This window comes from Pelophylax lessonae (genome assembly GCF_965119305.1).
Source record: "Pelophylax lessonae genome assembly, chromosome: 3".
Taxonomy (NCBI): Eukaryota; Metazoa; Chordata; class Amphibia; order Anura; family Ranidae; genus Pelophylax; species Pelophylax lessonae.
In genome coordinates this window covers 195,121,894-195,147,169 of record NC_138770.1, presented here as the reverse complement: position 1 = coordinate 195,147,169, position 25,276 = coordinate 195,121,894, and the positions used below count along the sequence as shown (strand labels likewise).

The 25,276-nt window shown below is 43.4% G+C and overlaps 1 protein-coding gene across 2 annotated transcripts in view; it reads right to left on the bottom strand.

Moving 5' to 3' along the window:
* KLHL24 (kelch like family member 24) overlaps nt 1-25,276 on the bottom strand; it is a 122,061-nt gene that overhangs the window by 6,772 nt on the left and 90,013 nt on the right. For both annotated transcript variants that reach the window (XM_082252202.1, XM_082252203.1), the window contains exons 4-6: nt 24,708-24,826; nt 19,605-19,793; nt 8,991-9,179 (exon numbers count right to left, since the gene is read on the bottom strand). In XM_082252202.1, the coding sequence (XP_082108328.1) occupies nt 8,991-9,179; nt 19,605-19,793; nt 24,708-24,826 (497 nt within the window). The remainder of the gene's footprint in view (nt 1-8,990; nt 9,180-19,604; nt 19,794-24,707; nt 24,827-25,276) is intronic.

The following is a 25,276-nucleotide window of genomic DNA, read 5'->3' as shown; positions in this document are numbered from 1 at the left end:
TCTGCTAGTACATCTAATACTACCCTTCCCCCAGATTGAGAATACGTTTATAAATGGCGTGGTATACAAGGGGCTAAAGCATGTTCATATTTGCTCCTGCAGCCATGAGCTTGCTATTTATTTGTTGAACTGACGAAGGGCTTTCAGATAAAAATGACTCGGGCAGCTCTAGAGCAATGAAGTTAAATAGAATTAAATTGGGATAGATGTTTGTTGCAAATAGAGATCAATTGTCCGCTACCACACCTCCTGGCCACTAGCTATAAACCATTCCTTGAATATTCATTAAGTTGTCTATTTACAATTTTTGGGGTATTGTTCTCTTTTGATTTATTATCATTTTGTTTTAGGTGTCATGGGTGCCCTGCTGATCGTGCCTCTGCCCCTGCTGATACTAGAGTCTAGACTAGAGGATGTATACTTATATTATATATGTAATGCTTTCACTTATGTTGTACATAGAATATTATTAAGCTGTAAAAAATGTGTTTATAATGTGATCGAGTATTGTTAACAACATTGAATTATTTATATTTTGTTATGTATCATTGCTGTGCTGTTCAGCTTTGTGCTGGTCCTTTAAGGGTTTCTGTGGAGATGTCTTGTATCACCTAGCACACCCAGGACGCCTTGGTGGCTCAGTTGTGTGGGTGCGTTCCTGCTGGGATTGTTAATTTGGGTATATTTATATACATCTGTAAATTTATGTTTTAGCACTTACCGGGTTCTTTGGGATCGGGACATTATTTGAAGGGTGGGTCACGAAATCTTGTACTACCCCAAACAATGCCCATATAGAAGGTAGGCTCTCTGATATGTGTAATTTAAATGGATGATGGGGATGTATACATTTGACATGTTTGGTATCTATTTACTCAAGGCAATGCTATCTTTTATATTTACCAAAAATTGTGTATTGTATTGTGTTAGCACAAAAATTCATTTTAGTGTATTTTTTTCTTGAAAATATGCATTTGATAAATAGCTGTGCAAATATTGTGTGATATAATAAATTGTAAGTACTACCGTTTTATTCTCCAATGTCTCTGTTTTCAGCAGATACAGTTCATCATTTTTTGGGGGTTTAAAATAATTTCTAGCAAAAAATGCTGGTTTTAACATGTGTGCGAAAAATTTTAATAAAGATTGCCCCAGTGGACAAGTGGTTAAAGATTGGTAAGCTGCAATACATATTGGGCTTAACACAACTTTAGAGCATATATCACATCCTTAACATTCCTCTAAGGCAAAATCATCAGCTAGAGACTCTTTCATTGCTATCTCTATCCTCTGATCAAGGTCTCCCAACCCCTTGCAGTTATCCGTTATGATGTTCAAATTAGAAGGTTTGATGGCTTCATTAAACCCTGGGAAAAGTACCTGTTCCTGCATGCCAGGGCCATCTGCTGATAGATGGCTCTGGCATCACTAAGCCAGCAACTGTTTTCTCATGCTGGAGTTCAACCAACAATACAATTTTGTTTTTGGAAGAGGTAGCTTTTATATGTTGCCCTGCATTGCTGTTGTCTGTGACATTACGGGGTTAGTAGACGAAAATAAGATTTTCAGCTTGTGGTCTCCAATATCCAGCTGCAGGAAGGGTTTTTCTGTGATACAATCCACTGTTGGCACTTCTTTTCTGCACCTAAAGGATACCTGTGCCAAGGTAGAGTAAGAGTCACTCTGTTTATTAAAAGTGAACTCAGACATTAATTACTGGGAGCCTATTATGTGTGGGCAAGGTTGGAGTTGATGTAAACAACCATCAAACTCAGAGGTGAGTCATATGCAGTAGGCTTCAGTGAAAGTGGCTTGCTCTTGAAATGCATTCACCATGATTAAAATATTGCGATATCCAAGCACTACAGGTGTTCTTTAAATTCCAGCTGAGCGTGTGTTATAAAATCTCACTTCAAGAAGGAGACTACACACCTACACAGGAGTGTCATCTGCTCTTGTGTTCTACTCAAGTGCAGTTTACATGGAGGTCAGGAATGTAACATGCAGTTCAATATAAACTTTAGAAGAGGGTGCTTGAACATTTAAAATTAAAGCTGAACTTTTTTTCTCTAGTTTTAGTTATATTAGTTGCCTGCAATGAAGTATGCCCCACAATGTGCAAACCTCTGGATTCCAGAGAAATCTTCACTGTACAGCTGCCCTGTCCTCTTCCTGCTGCTGAAATTCCAATTCTGTGGGGAATAGCAGCTTTGGGTCTCTAGGCTAAGCTGCTCTAAATATAATCAGTTGTGGACAACTCCCCCCCCCCCCTCCCATTAAGAAGAGTTTTCTCAGTAATTACGATGCCTCTAACACAATCTGAGAATGGGGGAGAGTCTGAGGAGTCACAGGATTCTCTACTCCAATTACAGATCATGTTGATCAATAAAGGAACGTTTCTTAATGGAGGAGACAGGGGCGGCCTGTCCTTGTTGGATAACCCGAAAACGACACCCCGACACACAGACAGTTTAGCAGCAGGAAGAGGACAGGGCAACCCTGCAGTGAAGATTTCTCCAGAATCCAGCAGCCTGCACATCATGAGACATACTTTATTACAAAGTTGTGACTGGAAATCTGTTGGTAACTTGTGACTGTAAATCTCTTTGTTTTTTTGATCTGCGTCCGCCCTTCCAGTGCTCCTTACCACTAAGACCAGTTATAGGTGGAGGTGGTGACCACTTTTTGCATTATTGATATCTATATTGAGCCAGGCAATGCACTGACACCTTTGCCGCCATTGTGCGATGTGCTGGGTGTTCAGTGTGACCCTGTGCCTTTAAGGAGGGGTGGGCTCCCTTCAGTCACCTGTCCTCCATCTATCTCATCAGAATGCATGTGCTCCCATTGTGGAGACTCTTTAAATTGTAGAGTTAGGGACTGCAGATCACAGGGTGCCTTGTCGGGGCCTGCAGCTTACGCATGTATTTGCAAATGTGTGCAACCAAACCCCTGTTTTTAACGCATACTGTTAGTCAGGTCAATTTGGTTGGTCGCTGGCTGGTTGGTAAGTTGTGACTGGAAATCTCTTCGTTTTTTTATCTGCGTCCGCCCTTCCAGTGCTCCTTACCACTAAGACCAGTTATAGGTGGAGGCGGTGACCACTTTTTGCATACTTTATTACAAGTCAAATAATTAAAGCTGTTGAGACATATTTTTTAGCTAATCTTCAGGTTGCCATCAGTGGAAGGCAAGACACGTTCAATGTTCACTCAATTAGATTGTTTAACTAAATAAAAAAAAAAACAGTTTAATATTCAAAGAAATTATCACTTAGTTTAGTGAACATGGTGAACATTGGATGGACTGCCTCTTTAAATAGCAATGAGAAAAAATATGAATGAATTAAAATATTAATCCAAAGGATTCTAAACATGTCACAACTGTCTATGAGTTCACAGATTGGTGAACAGATGTTTATTAACACTGCATATTTATATAGATAATAGCGATATGGGGGTTGATTTGCTAAGGACAAATAATTTTCCCCAGAGCTTATTGAATGAGATGAAGATCTGCTGATCCATCATCCTATCATGTGCAAGAAAAATATTGTTTGTATGGTGGTTCAGTTATTGGCAAATGCTGGGGTACCCTAACAGTTTTGTATACTGCTCTCCGGTGGTGAGATTTCTGCTCATTAGTTCCAAGCTATGAACATTTACTATGGCACTACAAGGTGGTACAACCCTTCCTGATTAATTCTTATTTATTTTAATTTATGAATCATTATACATTAAAGAATATATTATGGCGAATATGTAAAGTAGAGACTCTCTAATTTTCAAAGTGGGTGGGAAGAGAACCAGGAACTACAAACATGAGAACCCATGGCTGCAGTCTCCATATTTTATAAGATGCTAGTGGGAGACCCAGCCCAGGAAATTCCACCTATAATTGAAATATCAATTTTAGCATGGCTGATCCCTTAACATTAGTATCCCGGTGCATTGACTAAAGTAAATATATTTATACTAGCACCAAGAACAGCTTGAAATGTTGTTTGTTACACCTTTAAAAATATTGCAATAATGCAAAAAAAAACACACAAAAAACGTAAAATGTAAGTCCACCCTAAAACTAAAATCCCTGCACCTATAGACAACCAGGATCTAACTCTAACCTATATAGCCCTGTAAAGAAGAAATCAGTATACATACCTTTTTTGAAGCCGATCTGGTCTCCAGTGGCTTAAGGTCTGCAAAGGACACAGCCAACAACGGCTGTGAAATGAATGGGCTGTGACGTCACCCATAGACTTACTATGGGGCTTCCTTTGTTGGCTGTGTCCTCTAAACCCATCTACACAGCAAAGCCGTGGCTGACAGCTCAGCATGGGATCGGGTCAGATCGGCTTAAAAAAGGTATGTATACTGATTTCTTCTTTACAGGTCTTAGATCGTGGATGTCTGTAGATGCAGGGATTTTAGTCTTAAGGTGGACTTCTACTTTAAATATACATAGGAACACGCTGACTTTTACATAAGGCTTAAAGCGGAAGTATCGCTGCTTTTTTACCTTTTACCTACAGGTAAGCCTATAATAAAGCTTACCTGTAGGTAAAATTAATATCTCCTAAACCTGCACGGGTTAGGAGATATTCGCCCTGCATGCAGCCATTGAAACCAGCGGCGCATGCGCTCTGAAGGTCCGGTGGACCTTAAGAGCTCTTTGCCAGCTCCTTGCCGGAAAGTGACTCCTGTGCGCAGGCGCGGGAATGACGTCATCGCTGCTCTGGCCTCTCACAGCGCCGGAGCCGCCGAACCTGAAAGAGACACTGAGGGAACATGACAGCTCCCTCAGCGGTGTCCAGGCGACCGTGTCTGGGCTTAGTTTTAAGGTAAGTATTTCATAATGAGCTAGTATGCGATGCATACTAGCTCATTATGCCTTTGTCCTGCAGGGTTTTTTTAATGTGTTTTTTTCAGTGAGGATACAACTGCTTTAAGAGAAAGATAATAGTACATGGACATTATGTAATAAGATAGGTGAGGTAGTATTCAATGAACAAAGTCTTAATATGGAGTACAGGTGGCCAAATGCAGACACCTTTGTGTGAGAACGTTGCAATATTATCTTCCAAGCCTCGAGATAATAAGACATATATGTCTACATAAACACTTTGTTGTTCTTCAGTGGGCAGATGTTAGTCCTTAGGAACTCACAGAATTATTAATTCTGGAAAAATAACACATTTTGCTCATCCAACATGTAAATGGATTAACTTGATGTAAACTGATAACCCAGGAAAATCTAATATATGGAGTATGTAATGGTTGCATATTGGTCGTGTAAATATAAAACTACATAAACTGTAACTGTAAGTAAAACTAATGTCACACTCTTTTACAATGGAGTAATGCAATGCAGCAATATATGTTATGTGCGTTACTGCACGTTGCAGTAATACGCATGATAATACATAAGTGTAAATGGAGCCTAAAAATATCAGCATATCTCAGCAAAAAGAATCTGGCTTACTGCAATGTACACCAATTTTATTCTCAAATCTATCATGAGAGCAATAGATTGTCTTGACGTTATACTGATCCATTGGCCTTAAACAAGTATGCAGACCCAGAAAGTCAGAGAAAAGTAATGTCTATGTACTATACAGCTGCTTTGGGTTTGTGACTCAAACTATTGCAGCAAGAGGGTCTCATGACAGCCAGGCAACTCAGCAATGTTAGGTTCTATGGTTTTCTCATGCCAGGTTTGTTTTAAACAAAGAAGGTTATTCTGTATGTATATTTTGGTTGTATATGATTGAGCAGAATCAAAGTCATGTAGATGCTTTAATTCTGAAGTTTTCTAAAACTGGCTAGAAGTTAGAAGACAATGTCAAGTGCATATGTTATTAGGCATCATAAAACATAACTATAACATGAGCTTACTAATCAAACAACTCAACAATAAATCTAACGTGAAACATATCATAGATTAAATATGTATTTGTGAATAATTATTCCCACACATGAACTGTCCCAGTTTGACTATCCTAGGAATGGAGGAAACTCTGAGGCTATGTTTGGCACTAAAATACTCTTTTTGCAGTGTCAGCCAGTTTATGCGTTTTAGCAACAGCAGTTGTTTTCTAGTGACAGGAAGAACCCAATGACAGGTTTAGGAAAAGCTTGTCAACAATTTTATCTGTACCAATATGAACAAAGCTTATCAGCTTACCAGGGAATACATGGCCAATATTCATGATGCAAGATCACAAATACTAATGAACCTCTCTTAACACTGCTCATGTCTTTAGTGGGGAGATCTCCCTATTCAGTGCACACACATGATAGCCTTAAAGCTAGGATTTTCAGCTAAGCAACTCGAGTCAGCAAAAACCCAACTAAATTTAGCTCCTGTTACACACACTCAGCAAGGAAAATAATTTTTGATGGAGTTGTCCTTTAAAGTTCTGTGGACAGTTTATAGTTTGTAACCATGGGGTTATACAACAGGCATTCCCAGGTGTTTATATGCATAATACTTTACTTTTATATGGCTCTGGACCTACAAAACCCCAGATGCTTATTTAGGGAACTCAACTCTGCAAGGTCAGGCTACAGTCCAACCCTATTCACCTCACTATAGGCCACTATGTGTGATAAATAACCTCACCAGCCAATAAGGAAGCAAAGACAGCAGGTCATGGTGAGATTATGTAAAGCAGGGGTGCTCAACCATTTGAAGATCGAGGACCACTTAAGTGATTTGGTAACCTGTTGTGGGCCACAATTAAATGATTCAGAGTTTCACATTTTTTATATTGAATAGCACAATACCCACTTTTTCTCCTGCAGCTGAGGAATGCTAGCAGGAGGTGGAGGAGGAAAAGCCAGCTTTCATCGGTTGCAGGAGGAAAATGGAGAGGATCAGTTCCTGTATATGCCGCCACCCCTCCTGTCTAAGTGTAAAACAGATTGTAACAGGGAGGCCACATGGGCCCCCTGGAGCTAAGGCGGGGTCGTCATTGTGACCCCTAAAGCTACAACAGAGGTTGAGAGAGTGTGGTAACCAGTTTTTAACAATTGTACATTAAATCATGGTATAAGTTCTACACATTAATTATAGTATACAAGATATTGTATACCAGTAAAACAAAACAGGGAAAAAAAGAAAAGAAAGAAAAACAAAACACAAAAATCTACTTATGAAGTGTGTGTTATCTTCCACATATTCACCTCCTCATGTAGTATATACACCTATCTCACTGCAATACAGTAATCCCCCGCTCCATCGCGGTTCAGTTTTTGCGGTCCCGGTAATTCGCGTTTTTTTTTGTAATGTTATTTTACTATATAAATCATTAAAAATGAAATATTTTTGTGTTTTCCATAGCTCTTGCTATGTCTCTTAGTATCTTTTATGTGTTTAAATGAGTTTCTATTGTTTTAAAAGTGTGTTTAAAGACCTTAAAATGCTTCTACACGTACAGTGACAGTAAAATAAACATGCCTACAATGCATTTTAATAGGGTTTTTCTATTTCACGGAATTTCACTTTTCGCGGTCCGGAACGTAACCCCCGCAATGGAGGGGGGTTTACTGTATCCACCCACTGCCAACATCTCTTGCCTCACTCCATCCTTCAAGATCTATGATGTGGATCACAGCTGTCCTTTTGCTGACCCTTGGAGCAGTCTACTAAGAATCAGCTGGTGCAGAGCCACCCCAGGAGTTTCCAACCATTACCTCCAAACGTTGGAAAATGTGTTAGATGCATTCCAATGTTGATATGCATGTTTTTCTCAAACAAGCATAGTGTTAACTTGTTCCATCCATTGTAGAGATGTGGAGGCCTGGGGAGATAGCCAATAGCGTGCTACCACTTTCCTGGCTAGATCTAACAACCGGTTCAGGCTGTATACGTGGGAGGGGATAAGGCTGCTTTCACATTAATGAACTGCAGTTTACCTGCACAGTGCACCTGCGGACTTCCTGCATGTTAGCTGCACTTTGCCATAGACTTCTAATATATCTTGGGGATGTGGTGCACTTTATGAAGCGCACCAAAACTTCTGCATTCAGGAGTCTTGGTGCACTTTCAGAAAGAGCACCAAACCGCTGGCATATAATGGAAGTTTATGTCTCAGTGCAGCTAACCCTCAGGAAAGCTGCAGATGCACTGTGCTACACCTGCAGATCAGTGTGAAACCCTTTTATAGGTGCTAATATGCTCATTGCAGTGTATGTGTTGTTTAATACACTGACCTTTTTCCCTCTTCCAGCTTCTGCTGGCATCACTCTTCAGGCTGCTAGAAAGGCCTTAGACGAAGTGCACTTGGTATCACTCTGCCTGGGGCAGGAGCTGGCGCTACAGAGGAAGCATCGGCTTATGCGGCTCCAGCTCCCTTAGCAGTCGCCTGCTTCCTCCGCTGCCAGTGCCGACTCAATGCACTCTGATGCTCTGGGATGGTGAGTTGGCAAGCCCAAATCGTGATCAATGTGTTGCTGACCCCGAGCATGCGCTTCCCTAGTTTGAGGTTGAGGACCACATCAGAAGGTTTTTGAAAGGCCACATGTTGAGCACCACTGATGTAAAGTCTGGTTATTATTGGCACAGCAGAGTGTTCTAGGTTTTGGGGTTTGGGGTATAATGTAAACAATTAAGCCACCTCTGTCATCCCATGATCTGATTCCATTATAAAATAACTCACATGCTAGATTTCAATTGTTTATTTGTTGCTGTTTGTTTGTTCAAAAAGTTAAATTATCGCCATCAAGCATAAAGAAAATGCAAACCCACCAACCAAATGTTCTGGGAATTATGCCAATAAGAAGTCATTTTCAGCTATAATTAAAACAATTTCCACACTTTGATTCATATATTAATGTTCCCTTAGAGCTTGGGAATGTCAGTTTTGGTCAAAGGAGGGGCTGCATGGAGCCTTATTATTGCTAAGGGTGGAGCACCAGAACTCGGTAGTAGGGATGAATTCTGGAAAGTTCTCAAACACATCACATGAAATTATAATGAAGATTGATTACCTGTCGGCTAAATGTATTCTGTACATGAATCCAGTAATCTTCCACTGGGTCGTAGCAGTAAATTGCCTTAGTAAGCCCTCCAGCTACATAGATGAGGTTGTTTAAGGACACAGCGGTAATGCATCTCTTTGCTATAGGAATTGATGCTCGGAGTAGCCAGGTATTTGTATCAGGATCATAGCACTGCACCTGTGTAGCAAAGTATATTATTTGAGTAGAAATTAAAGAGGATGTGCTAAAATATGGGCACCACATCATTATTATATTTTAAGTGGAAAAAAAGAAATGTTAAGACCCCTCACTGGTTTCAGCCATGTTTTTAAAAAGCTTTATTGAACAAATCGAAAACAAAGTCCAACCTATTTCTTACTTCCAATGTGTTTCACCCACCCACTGTGGCCTAATCATAGTGTAGCACCACCCCCGCAGGAGCTGCTGATTATATTATTGGGTCTACACCCTGCCTAACAACCCAATCAAATTGGCTCGATCCCTCCTCAGGCACAACTGACCCAGAATAGGACTGGACTATCAAATAGATACACAGGTTGGAATACAATACTTCACTATGCAACAATACCTTGTTACCTTCTTGAATAGTAGTCCTTCTGGGTGACACAATGGAACAACGCACAAGATTGTAATTAACCAAACTTAGTTTACTATGTATCAAATTGAATAGGGGAGATACAATACAATACAATACAAGTCCATAAAAGGTTATTTAAAACAGCTTTAAAAAGGTAAAAGAATACCCCCACACTCCTCCTGCATTAAGGCTAGACACAGTACCAGGTAGGTGGGCCTATCTGAGTCCCTCCCCCAGAGTTCTCTTCTTTCTTGTTGATCTTCGCTAGCAAGGTTATTGAATAGAGCTCATTTGTAATCCAGATTAGGAATAAAGATCAAGAGAGAAAAAAACAACGAGCTGTTAGTTGTCACCGCAGGGTGTCTGCGTAACTGAGCAATAACTTCTGCGAGAGAGATAAGCCTCTGGCGACTCCTTTACAGACCTTATTGTTTGTCTATGAGTCTCCTGAGAGAGTATGGTGATAAACCCCGGGGTTTTATCACCTCCTGCTGCGCTACCGCTATCTGTAGATAAAACTGTCTCTTCAGCAGATAAAGTCAGTTATTGGGCATGTGCCCTCTCACCAACAGAAGTTTCTCCTTCGCGCGCTTCCACTGCGGTCTCAGTCCTTTGGCTATATGCCAGCCGCGCGGGGTCCTTCTGGCGGATGACTTCCGGTCTCGGCAAACAGCAGTATGACCTCCAGGAATGTGCCTCGTGCCTGAGATGGGACGGTTCCACGTCGTCCCTCCAGGCTAAAAGGCTCTGGCCCAATATCCAGTGTCAGTCCTTCACTCTCGCTCGCTGGTTCCTCAGAGTCCAGCGCAGAAAGGCCCCCCCTTCGCGCGCTTCTCTCTCCTTTAAATAACCTCCCCCATAGTGCCGTGCGGTGCAGCCGTGCACCCTGGATCTTGCAAAGCAGCCTGGGAGATGTAGTTTCTTCATCTTGTGAAAAGGAAGTCACAGCCCGGGAAATTCCATGCAGCTACCACTAGAGGGAGCCTAGTTCCTGGATCTTGCAAAGCAGCCTGGGAGATGTAGTTTCTTCATCTTGTGAATAGGAAGTCACAGCCCGGGAAATTCCATGCAGCTACCACTAGAGGGAGCCTAGTTCCTTCCCACATATCAAACAGTGTCTTTAGGCATGTTTAACCCCGCTACACACTCCCCCCACTTGAGAAACTTTGGTCCCCAAAGAGGTCAACAGTATGTACCCTAGTGCATAGGTTGGCATTATACAACAAAAACATTAACATTTTGCTGAAATAAGTCAATCTGAATACATCCAATTTTGTATTCTAATAGCAGTGCAACAGTAAAACGATAAAGTGCAATTAATAAACAAATAAGTGATTTCTACAGTGTTAATATAGTGCTGATTTCTAGTGCTTTTATATAGTGCTCCTTTAAAAAGCACATGTGCCTTTGCAATTTCTTAAACACTTACATCTTAAAGTTTGTGTTGAAAAAAAAACATCAAAAGGTGAGAAAGAGAAAAAAACATATAGTGAGGTCAGAGCAACAAAATGTGCGCAAACATTAACTCACAAAGTAAACCAAATTGTGAACATCAAAAACTGTGCTTATTATAATGGCCAAACCCAATATCCTTATGTACAAACTTAAATGCAAACGTTTTCTACTTCAATACTTTGTTCTCATGATCTCTCACAGACCCCCCAAAACTTGGGTGGCTTGCACAGTTGTGCCTGGGGGTGAGCTAGGGTTGTCCCCCACCAAATCTACAGTGGAGGAACTAGGCTGGTCAGGAGATCTTTTGGAGGTAAAAACAGCTTCTTCCGAACATTCACCCAATTGATCATAGGTCAGTCTCTTAGGTGGGTGAATGACTCTCCTTTCCCTCTGTTCCCGTGGAGGCATGCTCTCAGAGGTGCTAGGATCAGGCACTTCTGAGGATTCTTCAATGTCCCCCTCCTCATGTTCCAACACAGAGGAACCTGATGGTTCAAGAGAGGTCAGTTCTTCTTCAGAGAAGGGTGCAACCTCCTCCTCAGAACCTTCATCCTCAGCTGCTTCTTCTGGAAGCATATGAAAGGGTATGAATTCAGGGGCTTCTGCCCGAAGGGCTCCTCTATCAGCCAAGTCAGATGAAGACAGGGAGGCAGGTGTGGGTTCTGGCAACTGAGATGACCACAACCAGTCAGGTACCTCCTCTTCATCTTCCAAATCTTCAGATGGAGAACTTCCCTCTCCCTCATCTGGGAGCGTCGTCTGAGATCTGGTAACTGGTCTGGACCGGCGAGAAGTCGAAGGGGCCTCTGACAAGTCTTCCACAGGGGGCATACGAACCGCTTCAGAGAGAGGCAGCAAATGGTTCCGATGCCAAGCCTTCAATGGACCCACACTTCCTTCAGGCCGAATTTGGTACACAGGAAGGTTTGGCAGTTGCTTGCAGATAACATAAGGTTGGGACTTCCAGCGGTCTGCCAACTTGTGTTTTCCCGGGACACCCAAGTTTCTCAACAAAACCCTGTCCCCTGGTTGCAGGTCATGGATCCGAACTTTTAGGTCGAAAATTTTTTTTATTCCGCAGTCCACGTTGATCAGATGTGGCCTGAGCCTTGTCATAGGCCGCTTTCAGACTCTTCCGCAGTCGGTCCACATATCCTCTATGCGATGCTGAAGAGGTATGATCAGGCGAAATGCCAAAGGCCAAATCCACTGGCAACCGAGCCTCCCTTCCAAACATCAGCCGATAAGGGGAATATCCAGTAGCATCACTGACAGTGCTGTTGTAGGCATGCACAATGGCAGCTACGTGCTTGCCCCAATGCTGTTTCTTCTCTGAGCTCAAAGTCCCCAACATATCCAAAAGAGTCCTGTTAAATCGTTCAGGCTGGGCATCCCCCTGTGGATGGTAGGGAGTGGTTCTAGTCTTTTGAATGCCTAACATATCTAACAGTCTCTTGATCAGTCTGCTTTCAAAGTCCCTTCCCTGATCAGAATGGAGGCGTTGTGGTAACCCATAATGTACAAAGAACTTCTCTACAAGAACTTTGGCTACCGTTGAGGCCTTCTGATCCCTTGTTGGGAATGCTTGAGCATATCTGGTAAAATGGTCTGTTACCACAAGGACATTCCCCTGGCCACTCAGATCAGGCTCTAAGCAAAGGAAATCAATGCACACCAGCTCCATGGGTCCCTGACTTTGTAGATGGCCCATTGGGGCTGCTTGACGTGGCAGAGTCTTCCTCTGTATACACCGGACACAAGAATGACAGTATCCTTCAACTTCGGCCCTCATACAAGGCCAGTAGAACCTGTCCCTGACAAGCTGAAAGGTTCTTTCGGGCCCCAGATGGCCATGATTATCATGAAGAGCGGCCAGAACTCCCTCTCTGTACTTAGCTGGTAAGAACAGTTGCCACTTCTCCTCCAGATCTTCAGATGGACCTCTCCGGTAGGCCACTCCTTCTCTGATCTGTAACCGGGTCCACTCTCTATGCAACAGATGGGCCCCCTGAGGGGAGTCAGTTAGAAGCAACTCAGGGCTCTGGATCTCCAGGGCTTCCAAGAGAAGTTTTCCCAAAGGGTCTTCCAACTGCTCCTTCCGCAAGTCCCTTTTGGACAGCCGGGGCAAACCCTCCCCTTCAACTTGGGTCACCTGGCAGTAGCATTTGGGTACTCCGATAGCCGAAACCCCAATCTCTTCTGCTCTTGACCCTCCTCGGGATCGAAATTCAGTTCCCTGATATAGGGCACGCACCCCTTCTGGAGCCAAATGAGTCCATTCTTCCGCAGGTTCCTGTGGAACATGCAACCTTCTGGATAGGGCATCTGCATCCCTATTTCCGATTCCTGGCCGATACTTCAGGCTAAAATTGAAGCTAGAGAGGGCAGCCAACCATCGATGTCCTGTTGCATCCAGCTTGGCCGTAGTCAACAGATAGGTGAGGGGATTATTATCTGTCTTGACAATGAATTCAGCTCCGTACAGGTAGTCTTTCAATTTGTCAACCACTGCCCACTTCAAGGCCAAGAATTCAAGTTTGTGAGTAGGATAATTCCTTTCAGCAGGCAGTAGGCTTCTGCTCACATAGGCAACAGGTCGCAGATGACCCTCATGCTCCTGATAAAGTACCCCCCCCAGCCCATCTCGGCTGGCATCAACATGCAGTTCATATGGTTTTGTGGGGTCCGCATAGGCCAACACAGGGGCAGTGGTTAGGGTTTCCTTCAGCTGGACAAAGGCCCCTTCGCATTCCGGGGTCCACTGATCCTGGATGGATTCCTTAGCCTTCCGGGGGCCTATGGTGGACTTCGCCGGCTTTACCAACTCAGGGACATCATCTTCTTCATTCTTCAGGAGCTCATTTAGGGGTCGGGCAATCTGGGCGAACCCCTCCACAAACCTCCTGTAATAGGAGCAAAAGCCCAAGAATGACCGGAGTTCGGTCACATTTGTGGGTCTCGGCCAGGAAGCAACAGCATCCAGCTTGTCCGGGTCAGTGGCCACCCCTTCTTCAGACACGATATGGCCCAGGTAATGGACCGAGGACTGATAGAATTGGCACTTCTCAGGAGAAAGTTTCAGACCTTCTTCATGTAGCCTCTTCAAGACCTTTTCCAACCTCTCCTCATGTTCTTCTAAAGTTCTGCCAAACACGATAACATCATCCAAGTATACCAGTACCTCTATCAAATTCATATCTCCAACGGTCCTCTCCATCAGCCTTTGGAAGGTAGCAGGGGCCCCGGACAACCCCTGAGGCATGCGATTGAACTCAAAGAACCCCACAGGGGTGATGAAGGCTGTTTTCTCCCGATCTTCAGGGTGCATGGGGATCTGATAATACCCACTCTTTAAGTCCATCACACTGAACCACTTCGCCCCTGACAGACTCTGTAGGGCATCTTCGATTCGAGGAGTGGTATACTGGTCTGGGATGGTTCTTCTGTTCAGCGTTCGGTAGTCGATACAAAGCCTCAAAGATCCATTTTTCTTCCGGACTACCACTATCGGGGAAGCATACGGGCTCCTGGATTCTCGGATAATCCCGATCTTTTTGAGCTCTGCCAGCTGTTGACGTAGATCTTCTAAGTCACCTAAGGGGACTCGCCGGACTCTCTCCCTGAAAGGCTTGTCCTCACTCAGGCGGATCTTATGAGTAGCGCTCCTGGCACATCCCACGTCAAACTCGTCCTTAGAGAATATTTCCCTACATCGAGCAAGTTGTGCCTTGGCCCTCTTCACCCATTCCGGCGGGAGGGCAGCGTTTCCAGAGCAAAGCTCCTCTATAACCGCTTCACCCTGTTCCTTTTCTTTGAAATCAATGGGGGCAACTGGGGTAGCCGGGTTGACTTGGCCCAGGAGCACTCTGGCCGGTACCTTCACTGGTGTAATAGAGGTGTTTCTGACACTCACTAAAACCCTTCCACGGTTTTCCTGTAACACCTTCAAAGGGATCACCTCAGGGATCACTTCTATCCCTCTCTGTCTCTCCTTTTGACCTGATTCAAAGATAATGAAGGGACCCGGCTGTTGCCATGTGAGTTTAACAGAAGCCTTAAAACAGGCCACCTCTCCTGGCTGTAAGACCTTTTCTGCTCTATCCAGCTTCCAGAGTCGTCCAACTCCTTCTGCGGGGGTCTCTTGCTCCAACACTAATCGTTGGTAGGCCTGCCGTAGCATGGGATGGATCCTTGGCGCCTGAGCATCTTGTCCCTGGACCAGTTGTATCAGAAGGCGCCTTACCAGGTCAGTGTTTGTTCCTACGATGAGAGAGCTTTTGTTGGCCCCTGGTGGACGAGGACAGACCACCGCTAAGGTGTCAAAGGTTTCCGCTTCACCAGCCACTGATGGATCAAAGGTCAACTTGATTGGCAGATACCCGTCATAGGGAAAACTTTGGGTCCCAATACCCCATATCTCCAGATCTTCCAACTTCTGCAAAGGTAGATGGGTAAGATATTTATCATAGAAGTCTCTATACAAAAGAGTCACCTGGGCCCCTGTGTCAAGGAGGGCTCTTGTGTAAATTCCTTCCACCTGAACCGAGACCACTGGGGAGGGCCCGACCAAGTTAGTTGGGAATTCTCTTGATGTAGCCTGGTTGTCTGATTCAGTTCTCTGTACCCTGGCCCTCTTCTCCTTTTTCTTCCTTGATCTGGGCCCCCGCTGAACCCGGTGTGCATTGACTTTCCTTCCCTCAGTAACCCGGAGTCTAGAACTGGGGGTATTATATTTGGGTCTGACCCCCTGACTCAGTTTCCCTGATCCTGCACCACTTCTGGAGTCCCTTAAGACTGGCGGACACCCGGTTGACTCCTTCATCGGTGTCCTCTGAAGTTTCCCGCTGGCTCGCGAGGTTTCGCGGCAGCATTTCCTGAGCTGGGACATACCCTTCTAACATGCCCAACTCCCCCGCAGTTGAAACAAGTTAACAATCTTGCAGGCCGTGGCTCTGGATCTGTGCTGAGACTAACAGGTTCATCTGGCCTCTCCGATATACTCCCCTTGGGTAGAGTGGATACCTGACCAGTCAGGATGGACACCATTTCTATCAACTGAGACACTTGGGTCTTTAGAAGTTCAACTTGAGAGTCACCCTCTTCCACACTTATCACTCCAACCCGGGCAGTTGAGTCAAACTGCCGACTTTTCTTCTTGTTGTCCAACATAACCTCTTCCTCTCTGACCATTCGAATCAGATCGGGGTATTCTAGAATGCCGCCATCTCGACGAGTTCGTAACAGTATGGCAATGGGATCTAAAGGTTGAGCCCCTTTCAGAACCTGTCGTGCACGAGTCTCATCTATTTTCCGGTGGTCTATTCCTTTCTTTAACAGAATCTGGTGGATAATCCTATCCAGACGTTTAATGAATTCGGACAACTTCTCCCCCTCTTCTTGATAACAGTGGTCCAACTGATAGAGAAGTTCAGCCGCGTTCTCCGTCCGACCAAACACATCTTGCAGAATGTCCAAATAATCCTGTGCAGTGCAGTTCTTCTTGCTAAGCTTTAGATTACGTACAGCCTCTAATGCAGGTCCCCTTAAACTCTCTGTGATTCTCTGCTTCTTGTGCTGTTCTGGTACCTCCCATTCCTCCAAAGCCTGAGTGGCGGTATCTAACCACTCTTCGAACCCATCTTCTGCTGAAGGCACAGGCTGTTTCCCAGAGAATGTCCGGAGCTTCCTATATCCAGTCATCAAATAGCTCGAGGAGTCCCTACTACATTTTGCCACAATCTCCCCAAGAACAGCACACAGTTCTGAGCTAAAAGTCGACAAAGGTGATGACTCAGGATGCCCTTCTTGGACACCTTTTTCTTGGCTGGATACCCCAGGGGTGGTGGATGAGGGACCCGCAATAGGAACTCCTGGATGTATCAGGAAAAGTTCTGTTTGGTCAGTAGTTTTTACACTGTTTCCGTTGAAATAATCAGGGACCCCCTTCCTCCACTCACACAGTGCATACGTGTGTGGGACAGTGGTGTCAGTTTTCATGTCAATCACCCAAAATTTCCTGTCTGTGGATAGTGCCCTCAAAACAGGGAGGAGCTTTTCTTCAGTCCAGGCTTCTCCCTTGATTTCAACCACCAGGCCATTTTCCACTATGACATTCTCTTCCTTGCACCACTCAGCAGCAGCGACAGGATCCATTTCTGCGTGGGAGGGGATTCTATGGCTGAGAGGGTTGTATTGCAGGACTGTAGAAATCCCGGACGAGCCCCCACGTGTAGCACCACCCCCGCAGGAGCTGCTGATTATATTATTGGGTCTACACCCTGCCTAACAACCCAATCAAATTGGCTCGATCCCTCCTCAGGCACAACTGACCCAGAATAGGACTGGACTATCAAATAGATACACAGGTTGGAATACAATACTTCACTATGCAACAATACCTTGTTACCTTCTTGAATAGTAGTCCTTCTGGGTGACACAATGGAACAACGCACAAGATTGTAATTAACCAAACTTAGTTTACTATGTATCAAATTGAATAGGGGAGATACAATACAATACAATACAAGTCCATAAAAGGTTATTTAAAACAGCTTTAAAAAGGTAAAAGAATACCCCCACACTCCTCCTGCATTAAGGCTAGACACAGTACCAGGTAGGTGGGCCTATCTGAGTCCCTCCCCCAGAGTTCTCTTCTTTCTTGTTGATCTTCGCTAGCAAGGTTATTGAATAGAGCTCATTTGTAATCCAGATTAGGAATAAAGATCAAGAGAGAAAAAAACAACGAGCTGTTAGTTGTCACCGCAGGGTGTCTGCGTAACTGAGCAATAACTTCTGCGAGAGAGATAAGCCTCTGGCGACTCCTTTACAGACCTTATTGTTTGTCTATGAGTCTCCTGAGAGAGTATGGTGATAAACCCCGGGGTTTTATCACCTCCTGCTGCGCTACCGCTATCTGTAGATAAAACTGTCTCTTCAGCAGATAAAGTCAGTTATTGGGCATGTGCCCTCTCACCAACAGAAGTTTCTCCTTCGCGCGCTTCCACTGCGGTCTCAGTCCTTTGGCTATATGCCAGCCGCGCGGGGTCCTTCTGGCGGATGACTTCCGGTCTCGGCAAACAGCAGTATGACCTCCAGGAATGTGCCTCGTGCCTGAGATGGGACGGTTCCACGTCGTCCCTCCAGGCTAAAAGGCTCTGGCCCAATATCCAGTGTCAGTCCTTCACTCTCGCTCGCTGGTTCCTCAGAGTCCAGCGCAGAAAGGCCCCCCCTTCGCGCGCTTCTCTCTCCTTTAAATAACCTCCCCCATAGTGCCGTGCGGTGCAGCCGTGCACCCTGGATCTTGCAAAGCAGCCTGGGAGATGTAGTTTCTTCATCTTGTGAAAAGGAAGTCACAGCCCGGGAAATTCCATGCAGCTACCACTAGAGGGAGCCTAGTTCCTGGATCTTGCAAAGCAGCCTGGGAGATGTAGTTTCTTCATCTTGTGAAAAGGAAGTCACAGCCCGGGAAATTCCATGCAGCTACCACTAGAGGGAGCCTAGTTCCTTCCCACATATCAAACAGTGTCTTTAGGCATGTTTAACCCCGCTACAATAGAAACAGAAGGAAAGCTTATACTGTATATACAAATACGGTAGCCATTTCAAAGTCATTCTTGGGGCCTATTCACGCTATTATGTTACGTTGCCATTGGATGTGCTCTGCAGCTCAACGCATAGCACTAATGTGTATTGCTTTGACTCCCACAAATGCTACCTGTACCTGTTTGGTGTGTTTTGGCGCATTAGGCTGCCTATTCAAATGAATGGGCTGCCTTAACGCAATGCACCTTAACACACAGCAAAATGTGCATACACTAACATAGCACAGTAGTGCAAATGTGACCCTAAACATAAAGAGCACATAACTTCAACAGCCACATTACGCTATATATTGACAAATATCCACAGCTACTGTATGCAAAAAATGTTATAAATTAGCATAAGCTAAGATATTGCATCAAAGTAGACATCACCCGAAAGTCAAACTAGTCATCCTCCCCCCCCAAGCCTGTTACACAATGGCAGAACTTTTTTATTTTTCGGGGGCAAATGACTACTATTTTTGGTGGTGCTCTATCCCATTTCCTCTTCTCTCACCTAGGTAAGGATGATGTCGCCCTCAGCCTGCTCGTAGCCCCTTGGGATACCTGTTACACGTTACACATACCAGGAGGCTTAAGGATAGTCTCCAAAGCAAAACTTCAGCAGGGAGGCCAGCTGAGTGATTAGGAAGTGACAGCCAGCTTACAAATCCAAGATGAAGGTGTAGGAAAAATAGCTGAGCAGAGTTCAGGTGCTGGGTCCAGTAAGTGGCCTCTTTAACAATAAAAACAAATTCTTTCCCCCCAACTTAAATGATGATATGGAAAAAATATGCAACTGATCAATATACAACAGAAAGCAGCATATTTGCCCCTGCTGCTTGTACATTTGGCCTGGAATCTGAATTTCCCATAGTTTATGTATAAAACATGCAAACTAGTACTAGTAAAATATGCATTTTTGTTAAATGGACTGTGACATAATTCTGTAGAGGTGCAAATTGCTAATTCCAAATATGCGTCAGTTACCTTATCTGAACAGGTGTTGTCATCAGGTCCTCCGCCAATCACAAACAGTTTCCCAACACAGCTTGTAACCGCCGGAGAACTCACGGCTTCTTTCAGTGGGGCTACATCTGTCCAGCGATTTGAGAATGAGTCATAACATTCAACGCTGCTCAGCCTGTTCTGACCATCATATCCACCAACCACATATACCTGAAAAAAGATCAGAACTTTTTGAGTTATTATTGCAGGACTAAGAATACATACAGATGACAATTTATTTAATTAAAGTCATTGCTACAAATTCACAAAAATATGAGAAAACGCAAGTACATCTGTAGTGGGTACAAAGGTGTTATATGGTGGGTCCTCCCCACTCTCTTATCACACCCTGGCAGTTGGCATGTTTCGGGGCTCTGGCGTTTATTGTAATAAGTAAGGTGCCGCCTGGCATCTACTATGCAAAAGTTACAGTAGTTTTAATCCTTTCCTAGATATACAGTAAGATAACCAAGTGGCATCATATGTCAAAGTCTAGTCTATGGGGTATACTGTACTTTAGAAATACTGTGCAAAAAGGTCTCATCATGAGAACATTATTCAATTCGTTATATGGAACAAAATGTCAAGATGTGATACATATGCTAAATACTAACAAGTATAGTATGAATATGCAATAAAATTCTACAAACAAATATATATCTTTTAACGATGTGACCATAAATCTCATAACAATTGAACCATAAACAGTATTTGTCAACAATGCAACACAAGTAAAGTGATCCACAATACTATAAAGGGCTTAAACAAGTTTTATAAAGTGCTTTATAGAATTATAAACAAACTATATACTATATATATATATATATATATATATATATACATACATATATACATACACACACACAAACACACACAGTATCTCACAAAAGTGAGTACACCCCTCACATTTTTGTAAATATTTTATTATATCTTTTCATGTGACAACACTGAAGAAGTGACACTTTGCTACAATGTAAAGTAGTAAGTGTACAGCTTGTATAACAGTGTCAATTTGCTGTCCCCTCAAAACAACTCAACACACAGCCATTAATGTCTAAACCGCTGGCAACAAAAGTGAGTACACCTCTAAGTGAAAATGTCCAAATTGGGCCCAAAGTGTCGATATTTTGTGTGGCCATCAATATTTTCCAGCACTGCCTTAACCCTCTTGGGCATGGAGTTCACCAGAGCTTACAGGTTGCCACTGGAGTCCTCTTCCACTCCCCCATGAAGACATCACGGAGCTGGTGGATGTTAAAGACCTTGTGCTCCTCCACCTTCCATTTGAGAATGCCCCACAGATGCTCAATAGGGTTTAGGTCTAGAGACATGCCTGGCCAGTCCATCACCTTTACCCTCAGCTTCTTTAGCAAGGCAGTGGTCATCTTGGAGGTGTGTTTGGGGTCATTATCATGTTGGAATACTGCCCATTGACCCAGTCTCCAAGCCGCCATGCTTGAATGTAGGCAAGACACACTTGTCTTTGTACTCCTCACCTGGTTGCCGCCACACACACTTGACACCATCTGAACCAAATAAGTTTATCTTGGTCTCATCAGACCACATGACATGGTTCCAGTAATCCGTGTCCTTAGTCTGCTTGTCTTCAGCAAACTATTTGCAGGCTTTCTTGTGCATCATCTTTAGAAGAGGCTTCCTTCTGGAATGATAGCCATGCAGACCAATTTGATGCAGTGTGCGGCATATGGTCTGAGCACTGACAGGCTGACTCCCCCACCACTTCAACCTCTGCAGCAATGCTGGCAGCACTCATACGTCTATTTTCTAAAGACAACCTCTGGATTTGACGCTGAGCATGTGCACTCAACTTCTTTAGTCGACCATGGCAAGACCTGTTCTGAGTGGAACCTGTCCTGTTAAACAGCTGTATGGTCTTGGCCACCGTGCTGCAGCTCAGTTTCAGGGTCTTGGAAATCTTTTTATAGCCTAGGCCATCTTTATGTAGAGCAACAATTCTTTTTTTCAGATCCTCAGAGAGTTCTTTGCCATGAGGTGCCATGTTGAACTTTCAGTGACCAGTATGAGAGAGTGAGAGCAATAACACCAAATTTATTAACTTGCTCTCCATTCACACCTGAGGCCTTCTAACACTAACGAGTCACATGGCACTGGGGAAGGAAAATGGCTAATTGAGCCCAATTTGGACATTTCTACTTAGGGGTGTACTAACTTTTGTTGCCAGCAGTATAGACATTAATGGCTGTGTGTTGAGTTATTTTGAGGGGACAGCAAATATACACTGTTATACAAGCTGTACACTCACTACTTTACATTATAGCAAAGTGTAATTTCTTCAGTGTTGTCATATGAAAAGATATAATAAAATATTTACAAAAATGTGAGGGGTGTACTCACTTTTTGTGAGATACTGTGTGTATATATATATATATTATATATATATATATATATATATATATATATATATATATATATGTGTGTGTATATACAGTATATATATGTATACTGTGTATATATACATATACATATACACACACACACATTTGAATTTGTGAGCACATAATAATGATATCAGGAATGGACTTTTTTCATCACTCTTTCGAAGTGATACTTACCTTGATGGTCGTATCGTTATGAGATAATCAGTTGTTTGTAATTTTTTGGAACATTTATTCATTGGCCTATTTTTTAGTTGTTTACATATCATTTGTTTTTAAGTATTTATGTTGTCACACATATAAATTTTATAGTATTTCATTTTTAGCACTGTATACTGTGTATGTACACTGCTCAAAAAATAAATTAAGGAACACTTTTAAATCAGAGTATAACATCAAGTCAATTAAACTCCTGGGATATTGATCTGGTTAGTTAAGTAGCAGAGGGGGTTGTTAATCAGTTTCAGCTGCTTTGGCTGAGCAACAATGAGAAAACCTCCGAAACTGGAATCTTTTTACAGGTGGAAGCCAATGACATGTTTTTTCCATACTCATCTTTTCTGACTGTTTTTCACTCGTTTTGCATTTGGCTAGGGTCATTGTCACTACTGGTAGCACAAGGCAATACGTGGACCCTATAGAGGTTGCACAGGAAGTCCAAATCCTCCAGGATGGTACATCAATACATGCAATTGCCAGAAGGTTTGCTGTGTCTCCTAGCACAGTGTCAAGAGCATGGAGGAGATTCCAGGAGACAGGCAGTTACTCTAGGAGAGCTGGGCAGGGCTGTAGAAGGTCCTTAACTCATAAGCAGGACCGGTATCTGCTCCTTTGTGCAAGGAGGAATAGGATGAGTACTGCCAGAGCCCCACAAAATGACGCCCAGCGGGCCACTGGTGTGAATGTCTCTGAACACACAATCAGAAACAGACTTCATGAGAGTGCCCTGAGGGCCCGATGTCCTCTAGTGAACCCTGTGCTTACTGCCCAGCACTGTGTAGCTCGATTGGCATTTGCCACCGAACACCAGTATTGGCATGTCTGCCACTGGCCTCCCTGTGTTTTCTACAGATGAGAGCGGGTTAATCCGGAGCACATGTGACAGACGTATAAGGGTCTGGAGAAGCCGTGGAGAACATAATGCTGCCTGTAACAGTATTCAGCTTGACCGGTTTGGTGATGGGTCAGTGATGGTCTGGGGAGTCATATCCAAGGAGGGTTGCACAGACCTCTACAGGCTAGATAATGGCACCCGGACTGCCATTAGGTATCTAGATGAAATCCTTGGACCCATTGTCAGACCCTACACTGGTGCAGTGGGTCCTGGGTTCCTCCTGGTGCACGACAATGCCCGGCCTCATGTGGCGAGAGTATGCAGACAGTTCCTGGAGGATGAAGGAATTGATAACATTGAATGGCCCCCACGCTTGCCTGACCTAAATCCAATAGAACACCTCTGGAACATTATGTTTCGGTCCATCCACCGCTGCCAGGTTGCACCTTGGTCTGTTCAGGAGCTCAGTGATGCCCTGGTCCAGATATGGCAGGAAATACCCCAGGACACCATCCGCTATCTCATTAGGAGCATACCCTGACATTGTCAGTCATGCATACAAGCACGTGGGGATCATTTTCATTTCCATCAAACAATGTGGCATCCTTTCATTCCTAACACATTACCCAGTCCATATTAGTATAGATATCCAGCATGATATTTTTCCCCATTGAGATCTGATGTGTTTTCAAAGTGTTCCTTTAATTTTTTAAGCAGTGTATATACATGCATAAGGAAAAGAAAATTAAGGAGCTTATGCAACACAGTGAAAAAATGATGCTCCTAGATATCACTAATGGTGGCCATGCACTATACGAAAAATCGGCTGAAATTCGGTCATTTGGACAGTTCGCTTGTTTTTCAGCCAGTTAATGGGCACAAATCGGTAATCCGTTGTGATGTTTTTGAGCCAAAAAAACGAAGGACAAGTTTGGAAATTTTTTGTTGAATTAATGATAAATTGAAAGGTTAATGTGTTTTTCGTCCAAACTGTTTGCACTAGGTATATGTGAAAAAACAAACAAAAAAAAAAAGATTTGTTTATGCCCATTTAATGATTTATCGTGCATTACACGATGGCACAGTCCCCTGCTCTTACGGCGGAGTGTTTTTCGAAAATGAGTTTGAACAATTTTTCGTATAGTGTATGGCCAGCATAAGCCTTGCTAACATGGGTAACGATGACCGTATAGCCTGAAGGAGCCGATTTTGCAGCTCGTCAACTTCCAGGTGCTGCAACAGGCACAGCCGCTGGGCATAATATGACAGGTACAGGGTAGCAGCCCTAAACGCTGATAGTGTGCGTTATTAATATAAATGTATTTACACAAGATTTACACACTTTACACTCGGGGAGATTTACTAAAACTGGTGCACACAGAATCTGGCGCAACTATGCATATTAACCAATCAGCTTCTAACTTCAGCTTGTTCGATTAAGCTTTGTCAATAAAACCTAGACGCTGATTGGTTACTATGCACAGATACACCAGATTCTGTGTGTACCAGCTGTTCTAACTGAATCCAATTAATAAATATGTGAATCTTGTGTGAAAAAAATATTGATATACCCAAAGTATCTACTCAGCTAAACGTCTTTTGTACTGTTGTTACCTTTCCAAGTAGGACGGCCATTTTATGACGCCATCTCCCCTTGTTCAAGGAAGCTACTCTAATCCAAATGTTTAGTTGAGAATTATACATCCAGACATCCCGACTATTGATTCTGCCTCCTGTAAGTAAAAGAATAAGGCTTTTCATGCTAAATCTCATAATAAACCTCATACAAGGTAAAACAATGGAATATATATTATAACAGTCACTGTAACACAACTGATTTGTTCAATAAATGTATATGTTAGATGTATTTCTATGTTTTATAACTGATTGCATGTTTAAAGCAACCTTTCAAATACATTCCAGGTGCATCAAAACCAAAAATGTGCAATGTCTTAAAACAAAAACACACCTTGGCAATGTGGTGGGTTGTAGTTATAACATTACGTGTGTCAATTTGATTGTAACCCCAACGCACTAAGGCAACATTTCCGATGCACATGCGAAGCAGCGCACCACAACACATAGTAATGCACTACCACGAGGTGTGGTGTGCTATGGCAGAAAAATTAAGCATGTCTGTATTGTGGTCTGTTCTTGTACACTGAATTTAGAGTGCCTTATTG